Genomic DNA, 9,572 nt, shown 5'->3' with positions numbered 1-9,572 from the left:
TCGTTAATGGTGTTACCTAAAATTTTAATTGGAAATATATGATTAGTTGATGATTCAGTTTTATCAGCTAAAGTTGGATTAGGAATTGTTTCAACTTTATCAACATTTTTAAATCTAATGAAAACTGAATAATAATAATTTGTAATAACACCAAAATTTGAAGATTTATGAATTAAAGATGCAACTAATTCTTTAATATAAGAAAGTATGACTTTATTTTCAATTAATTGACGTTTTGGATCTGGATTATCATATAATCTATAAAATAATTCTTTAAGTAAAGGTGTATTTTTAATTTTAACAACAAAAGATTCATTCCCATTACTAATAGTTATATCATCATCAACATTATTTGATGATTCAAACCAATGTAGTGATTCTTCATTTTTAGGGTTTAAATAATGTACTTCAGATGTTAATGTTAATGGATCTTCGGGACATATGGTACTATTAACAATATCAACTATTGTTTTTGATAAAGATTTGAATTTGTAATAAATCTTGATATGATTTTGATGAGCAAGAGAATCTATAACTAATTTAACAATTTTATTATGAACATGTTCTTTTGATTCTATAATTTCTGTTATTTCTTCAATAATTAAGGATTTTAGCTGGATATCTCTTTTCATATCAGCTTCTTCTTCAGTTGTATCTAATAGTTGATTCCAAAATCCTAAAACTTGATAATTTGTTAACAATGTTTGTGATTTTGATTGAACAATATTGGTACCAAGTGTACATATATGAGAAATTTCATTTGGATCAAATCTTTGAGGATTAATAATAACAAAATCATTCATTATTGACATTGTATCATTAATAGTTACAGGTGGTGTATATTCTTTCAAATAATTAAAAATTGAATACTTAACTTTTCTAATAGCTTGATCCACATCAGAATTATCTGGAAATGTTATTTTAATTAATTCAAACCAATCAATATATTCCAATGAAGGTTCAAAAAATAAAGCTTGGAAAGACATTGCAAAATTAAACCAATCAAACCCATGGAAACAACTTGAAATGTCATCAATAACCAATTTGTTCCAATTACCAACATTTTTAGAAGTTGAAGAAATAATAGCTTGTCTATAATAATTGATGATTTGGAAATGTAATAACTTCTTGTTTAGTTCAGAACCATTCAACTTATCAGTAATATCATGAGGACCATCCCAGAATTTGGCTAGTAAATCAACTCTTTCATTGATTTCAGTAGGATTTTTGATTTGAGTTATTTTAAAAGCTTGTAATTGAGCATCATTCATAAGGTTCATAATGAATAGCAGTGGATTAGCAAATGAAACAGCCGCCTTGATAGCCAGTGACTCCTATGATTCCTTTACCGCCCTGTGATAACCATCTCCTATATGTATTTGAATTAGCCGCCCATTACTTTCCCATAGTAAACAACACAAACACAAATGAAACAAAACAAATCAAATAATAAACAAATAATAAACAAAATAAAAATAAAAAATCACCTGATGCGTCACCTGATCACAAGTATTACCTCATCGCTTACCTAAGCACTGACTGTCTCTTAGGCTTCCTTGGCTGTACTGCTTTTCTCAGTGTCCCCAACCAGCACGTGTAGCCAATTTAATAAAATATTCCAAGACTTTCAAACAGAAATTCAAAATTATCTTACTTTGAAAAGAACTCGTGTGACAAGTTTCCCATTTGAAAAAGCTGCTAAGAAGTATTGGAAAAACTTTTCTTGTGTCGTGTGAGCTTATACTACAAAAGGTATTAAACCGTTTTAAACTTTAGTGTCAAAAGCTTAATCAATAGTTTTCTTGGTTATAGAGGTATTGTTTTATACCCACGCGCTTGACACATAATAATTAAAAGTCATATTTAACAGAGATTTCAGATACTCAGAGATAACACTCATTTCACCACTCACTGCACAGTGTTTTACCCACTCATATCTCACGTTCGTGCTCAAATTTTGGTTCTGCAAACATCCAACTTGCATATCTCAAGGTTCACTAAATTTTTGCAACTTTTATACATCCATTTTCTCTCAATCAATTTATATTTAAATATAAAGAGAGTTCCTGATTTAAAAGTTTAGCCGTTCTTACGTTACAAGTTCTTCAACGGTTTTCAGAAAAGCTATCAACATATTCAAAGAGATTTTATTCATTTGCTTATAAGTATTACTTGCTAAAATCATGAAATTTTCACTCTCTTTGAAATATAATTCTGTTCCTGAATGGCAGGACAAATATATCAACTATTCAAATTTGAAGAAATTGGTATATGGTTTACAAGCTCAACAATTAAACAACAGTGATGGTTCAAATAAAAATTCGGGTACCACTGGATCAAGTGATCAATTAGATGAATCACCTACAAATGTTGAAGGATCTACATCAACTTCAAATGGTAAATTAGATTCAAGTAAGAAATTTTTCAAAAATGCATTTAATTTTAATAATAATAAATCTGAAAAAAAAAGAAGAGATTCTTTTAGTTCTGATACTTTTGAATTAGATGATTTAGAAAGTTCAATTGGTACTTCAATTAAAGATGTTAAAAATTTTGATCCTGTTAAAATTTTCTTGGATAAATTACAAATTGAATTATTAAAAATTGATGATTTTTATAAATTAAAAGAAGCTGAATTCAATAAAGAATATCATAATTTAATTAATGATTTAGAACATAATAAAATCCATATCTCTACAAATCATAATAATCATACTTTTAGTGATGATAGATCAATACTATCTCATAAATCATCAATAAATCAAGCTGTTATTAATGCTGCTAATTCTTTTAATCTTGAAATTGATCAAGATTCAAAAGATCCAAAACATCAAGTTGAAACAAGTTCCAAATCTATAACTAAAGCTCCATTAGATGATGATGATGAAGATGAAGATGAAGGTTCTGGTTCAGAAAATAGTGCATTATTAAGTGATGAAGATTTTAATTTAAAATCACAAAAATCAATCACTTTAAAGAAAAGAACAACACAATTATATATTGATTTAACTCAATTAAAATCATTTGTTGAATTAAATAAAATGGGGTTCAACAAGATTACCAAAAAATTTGATAAATCTTTAAATACAAATTTAAAACCATCAATGTTTGATACTAATGAATTTTTCACAAATACTTATACATTCACTTATAATACATTACAAAATTTAGATAATAAGATCAATACATTAATCGAAGTTTATGCTTCATTAACTCATAGATTAAATAACATTGAAGCTGTTAAACAAGAATTAAAATCTTATCTAAGAGAACATATTGTTTGGGAAAGAAATACAGTATGGAAAGATATGATTGGTATTGAATCCAAAACTAATGGTCTAAAGGGAACAGCAACTGATGCAACAACAACAGGTAATGATGAATTATATAAATTAGATTATTATTCATGGCCATTACCATGCGGTCCTATAAATTTAAAATTTACTACATGGGAAAATTTTAAAATACCAAAATTTTTAAATACTTCAAGAACTTATAAATTAGCAATTATTATCGCAGTTACTGGTGTGTTATTAGGTGTTAAGACTTTTAATGATGGTGCTCAACATCGTTGTATGGCTTTATTAGCTTGTGTTGCGTTATTATGGGCTACTGAAGCTATTCCATTATTCGTTACTGCTATCTTGTGTCCATTATTATGTGTCTTATTTAGAGTTATTAAAGATGAAGATACTAAAGAAATTATGCATGCTGCTACAGCTTCTAAATATATTTTAAGTCAAATGTGGTCTTCTACAATTATGGTGCTATTAGGTGGGTTTACATTAGCTGCTGCTTTATCAAAATATAATATTGCAAAAGTTTTAGCTTCTTATATATTGGCATTTTCAGGTACAAAACCAAGAAACATCTTGTTATCCATAATGGGTGTTGCATTATTTTTATCAATGTGGATTTCTAATGTTGCTACACCAGTTTTATGTTATTCTTTAATTCAAGGTGTCTTGAGAACATTACCTGTTGATAACCCTTTTGCAAAAGCTTTAATCTTGGGTGTTGCTTTAGCTTCAAATATTGCAGGGATGGCATCACCAATTTCTTCACCACAAAATATTGTTGCAATGACTTATTTATCAAGTTATGGTATTGGTTGGGGTCAATGGTTAGGTGTTGCATTACCAGTTTCTATAATTTCAATGATTTTAACTTGGGTTTTATTAATTTTTACATTTGATATTTCTAAAACAAAAGTTATGAAATATAAACCAATTAAAGAACAATTCACTATAAAACAATGGTTTATTATCTTAGTTACAATTGGTACTATCTTGTTATGGTGTGTTTTAACTAAATTAGAATCAACTTTCGGGGAATCTGGTGAAGTTGCCATTATTCCAATTGTTTTATTCTTTGGTACAGGTTTATTATCAACTGCTGATATTAATAATTTCCCATGGAGTATTGTTATCTTAGCTATGGGTTCATTAGCTTTAGGTAAAGCAGTTTCATCATCAGGTTTATTAGCAACAATTGCTACTGCATTACAAAAAAAAGTTATGAATTTTGATTTATATGTTATCTTGATAATTTTTGGTATTTTAATTTTAGTAATTGCAACATTTGTTTCTCATACAGTTTCTGCAATTATTATTATTCCATTAGTTCAACAAATTGGTGATCAATTACCTGGTGATAATGCAGCTGTTGTTTTAATCTTTGGTATTGCATTATTAGCATCAAGTGGTATGGGTCTTGCATCATCAGGGTTCCCTAATGTTACTGCTATTTCTATGACTGATGAATTGGGTAATAGATATTTAAATGTGAATACTTTTATTACAAGAGGTGTTCCAGCAAGTTTGATTGCTTATTTATGTGTTATTACTATTGGGTATGGTATTATGAAATCAATTGCCTAGATCAAAATTCATTGCATTAACAAACATTGATATATTAATTTATATCACAAACTCATTTTTTTATTAAATTGCATTTCATTGTTATAATATTTCATTGATTTTCTTTTCATCACACACACACATACATTTACTATATGATGTTGTCATTTTATGCATTTCTTTTCTCAGGAAACATTTTCATGTTTTGTGTTTCTTTATGTCATGTTTCTGTATACTACTTCAAAAGTTTTAATTAGATGATTGTTTTATGATATTAATCAATTGTAATATTCAAAAACTATTTGAAATTATTTGAAAAATCTCTATATGACTGTCATTTTACCCCGGGTTTTGCCTAAATTCGCGACAAAAAAAAAGCTAAATTCGTTGGCGGTCAAAAGAGGTCGAAACAAAGGACAAATAAAGAAAAAACAAACACAATCAACTTTGATCAAGTCATAAAGGCTGTCTATAAGCTGCTTCAGGATCATTTGAACCCGCTGCTGTGCAAAAGACACCTTTGATTCGTGGAGCGCTGTGATAAAACCTGATTAGGAAATTTATTTTGAAAAAAATTCGGTATTCCACTTTAATCCATTTGTATTTATTGTTTATTGTTAATCATCATATTTTGGGAAAAGGTTTAAAACACAACATGACTTTGGAAAAATCATCGTTGAATAGTGAGAATTATGGACATATTGAACAGGAACAACATTTTGAAGGTGCCGCTGTGGGTGAGATTCAAGATTATAAGCTGGAGGATATAATGACGCCTAAAGAGTCCGAGGTGAACCCATTTGATGTTGAGCATGGTGCTGCAAGTGCCACTAATAGCAACAATAACAATCATGAAGGTCTCAATTTAGATGATGATGTGGATAATGATCATAATGATGGCGCGGTAGAGGTCCAAGATCAACAGGAGAAAGTTGATGATGATGTTAATGGTGTTAATAGTCAATTACCATCAATTGAAGAACAAAGAAGTATCATAACAGGTTTATTACAAAAACAAAGTGATTTAACTGAAGGATCTGAATTAAGAGCTATTAATGAAACTTGGTTTGAAGCGTTTCAAAATAATGAATTTAAAGATCAACAAGATGCCTTAAAACAATTAAGTCCAATTAATACATCTCATATAATTGATAAAAATGGTATATTTGCTGATCCACAAAGTTATCCATATATTGCCATCTCGGTAGAAATTTTTGATACACTTGTAAGTTGGTATTCATTGGCTGAAGGTTCAAAACCAGTTGTGACATATGCAATTGAGGTTGGAAATCAATTAATGCCAGAATTTTCAAAACCATATTTCCAATTACATCATTTAGTTGTTGATACACAAACCAACTCAACAGGTCATAGTTTCAGTTTAAATTTAAGTCATACACCAATTCCAAGCTTTACACTATCGGTATTGAATTCTTGTTATGACCTCGTACAAAAATGTATTGAGTTATTAAATCAACATGTAAACCCAGCATATCATCAACTTTCGGATCCTCGTGATGTTAAGTATAAAGTATGGGTTGTCTCTGGTGATAATCTCAAGAATTATGAAATTCCACTGAGTAAATTTGAAAATCTTGCACAAAGAGTATTGATCAAGAAAGAACATCATCAAACTCTTTTGAAATCAACACAACTAAGAAACGCACATTTAGTTATTGAAAAGAAAATTACAAGTCCAGGAACTAAAAGTTATTGGCCTTCAGATTTTAATATCCATTTTCCAGCAACTCCATCAAATGGATGTATAGGTTTAACGAATTTGGGTAATTCTTGTTATATGAATTCTGCTTTACAATGTCTTGTGCACATTCCAGAATTGACTCAATATTTTCTATTTGACTGTTTTGAAAATGAATTGAATCCTGATAATCCTTTAGGTTTCAATGGTGATATTGCAAAATCTTTCGGGAGATTGATACATCTATTATTTGATAAAAAATCTTTTAGAAATTCTGCTATTGCGCCAAGAGATTTCAAAAACATTATAGGTCGTTATAATTCAATGTTTCATGGTTATCTACAACAAGATTCTCAAGAATTCTTTGCATATTTATTAGATGGTTTACATGAAGATTTGAATAGAATTATCAACAAGCCAGCAACTGAAAAACCAGAATTGAATTCTAAAAATGCTACTATCGAAGAGGTACAAACATTAGCAGAACAAAGTTGGGTCCAGCATAAACTTCGAAATGATTCGGTGATTATTGATTTGTTTGTGGGTTTATATAAATCTACACTAGTCTGTCCGGATTGTTCAAAAGTCTCAATCACATTTGATCCATTTAGTGATTTAACTTTACCTTTACCAACAGAAACATTTTGGAGTTTTAAAATATTACTGTTTTTAGATAAAGGGCCCATGAAATCATTTGAAGTTGAACTACCAAAAGGTGCATCATATAATAAGTTGAAACAATATGTTGCTGAAAAACTGTCCTTAAATGTGAATTATTTGGCTGCTATGGATATCTTTAATGGTCAATTTTACATGAATTTTGAAGATCCTGTTTCTAAATCAGGATACCTTCCGGTGTCTGAGTTGTTTAGTGAAAATGATTGTATCATTTTTTATGAGATACCACATGAAAAAGATGATTTAATCGTTCCTGTTGTTAATACCAAAACCGCTTCAAATTCTAATATTCCATCTTGTTTTGCATATCCATTTTTTATCACATTGAAACCAGAAGAAACCAAATCATTTGGTACTATTAGAAGAAAGTTGGAAGAAAGATATGAACAATTGAGTAGTTATAAATATTTTACAAAAGTTCGTGAAAATCAAAATAATAAGTCTTTCACAATTCATGATTTCCCATTATTATCCCAATCATCTGGATCTGCAGCGTCAGAGCAATCTAATAATGAAGATGAAGGTTATCAAAGTGATGTTTCGTTAGCTAATCCAGAAATTTCAGGTGATTATGCTTTTAAAGTCAAAGTTCATGATGCATCAAAAGTGAAAATAAGACAAAGAAGAACAATCCATTCACTTGGAAACAATTCAAGCTTAACTACATCAGAAAATCAAGACGTTATCTACGCACCAAACCTAAATAATGATTTTACAAATTTACCAGATCTTTTGGATTTTGTTCCTGAACCAAAAAGATCATATTACACATATGGACATAAATTAGATATTGATAACTCAACAAATAGTGATATATCAATTGATACACCAATTTCAAGCTCCAATGGAACCAAGGTTGATTCTTCATCTTCGAATTTGGGTTTTATAGAGGCTAATATTCCTGAAGCTTCAAAAAATGGTGAAATAAATCAAATATCTTCAAACGATGATGAGGAAACCACACCAGAAGTTGATATGGCATTGGATATTGCCTCGGGTAATAATGATGATAACAGTGAACCAGGATTGTCACCTTTGTTTGATACTAAAAACTCATCAGAAGAAGATGGAAATCTTGTGCCAATTTCAGAAACATTAGGTTCAGTTCAGGCTGTTACTGAATCATCAGCATCAACAAGGTCATCATCTGATGAATCACTAATTAAACATGGTCGTACCGCACTTGTTTGTGAATGGACTTCAGATTCTTATGATACATTTTTTTCAGGTTTAGATGATGAATGTGAAGGTGGTACAAATTTATGGGAAAATCTTGAAGCTATAAGTAATGAGGAAGTTGAAGTTGCTAAAAAGAGAAGAATTGATACTAAAAATGAAAGTATAAGCTTGGATAGTTGCTTGAAAACTTTTTCCAAACCAGAAGTTTTAGGTGAAGAAGATTTATGGTATTGTTCTGATTGTAAAGAACATCGTCAAGCATCTAAACAAATCTCAATTTGGTCAACACCAGATATTTTAACAATTCATTTGAAAAGATTTACAAGTCAAAGAAGCTTTAGTGATAAGATTTCAAAAGTTGTTAATTTCCCAATTGAAGGTTTCGATGTTTCACCATATATTTCAAGTCCAGTTAATTCAAATGAAGAAACAATTTATGATTTATTTGCTGTTGATAATCATTGGGGTGGTATTTCAGGTGGTCATTATACTTCCAAAGTTAAAAATTTTGTTGATAATCAATGGTATAATTATAACGATTCTCATGTCTCACCAACATCTGTTGAAGATTTGATTTCTGCTGAAGCATATCTTTTATTTTATAGAAGACGTTCATCTAACAATTTGGGTAGTGCTCAATTATCAGAAGCAATTGAAAAAGGTAGAGAAGAATATGAAGAATATGAAAGAGATGAACTGAGATTACGTCAAGAGTTTTATGAAGATAATAGAGATAGTAGCTCAGATGAAGATGAAGATGAAGAAGAACATGAGCAGGAACATGAACAAGAACAAGATTTAGAAGATGTTACATCATCTGAAGAAGAAGAGGTATCCAGTATTCATGTTGGATCAGATATTGAAGATGATGAATCAGCTACACGTCGTAAACAAAGAGTACTTGGTCGTGGTAAAAGATCTTTACTGAATGATAATTATGTTCAATCAGATATTGATACATCAGCTATAGGTTCACCAAATTCTGTTATTTCAGATGATCCAATGTCAGAATATAGTACATCACTGAATGTTCCCACATCAGTTATAGGTTCAAGTGTGAATTCACCAAGACCTGGTACATAAAAAAAATAAATATAACTTATGATTAATGAAAAAACGAATTCTTTTGGAACTTTATTTTATAATTATTTTACATT

General features: G+C 29.6%; 2 protein-coding genes across 2 annotated transcripts; both read left to right on the top strand.

Annotated features, from left to right (window-relative positions):
- Positions 1-2,183: 2,183 nt before the first annotated feature.
- BN7_1897 (uncharacterized protein) lies at positions 2,184-4,880 on the top strand (the record flags this gene model as incomplete). Its single annotated transcript, XM_011277592.1, has 1 exon — positions 2,184-4,880. One exon carries the CDS (start codon positions 2,184-2,186, stop codon positions 4,878-4,880), a length of 2,697 nt encoding a protein of 898 aa, XP_011275894.1.
- A 634-nt stretch (positions 4,881-5,514) lies between these two features.
- Positions 5,515-9,498, top strand: UBP12 (putative ubiquitin-specific protease UBP12; the record flags this gene model as incomplete). Its single annotated transcript, XM_011277591.1, has 1 exon — positions 5,515-9,498. One exon carries the CDS (start codon positions 5,515-5,517, stop codon positions 9,496-9,498), a length of 3,984 nt encoding a protein of 1,327 aa, XP_011275893.1.
- Between the last annotated feature and the right edge of the window lie 74 nt (positions 9,499-9,572).

This window comes from Wickerhamomyces ciferrii, contig 00040 (genome assembly GCF_000313485.1).
Source record: "Wickerhamomyces ciferrii WGS project CAIF00000000 data, strain NRRL Y-1031 F-60-10, contig 00040, whole genome shotgun sequence".
Taxonomy (NCBI): Eukaryota; Fungi; Ascomycota; class Saccharomycetes; order Phaffomycetales; family Wickerhamomycetaceae; genus Hansenula; species Hansenula ciferrii.
This window is presented reverse-complemented; position numbering and strand designations above follow the sequence as displayed.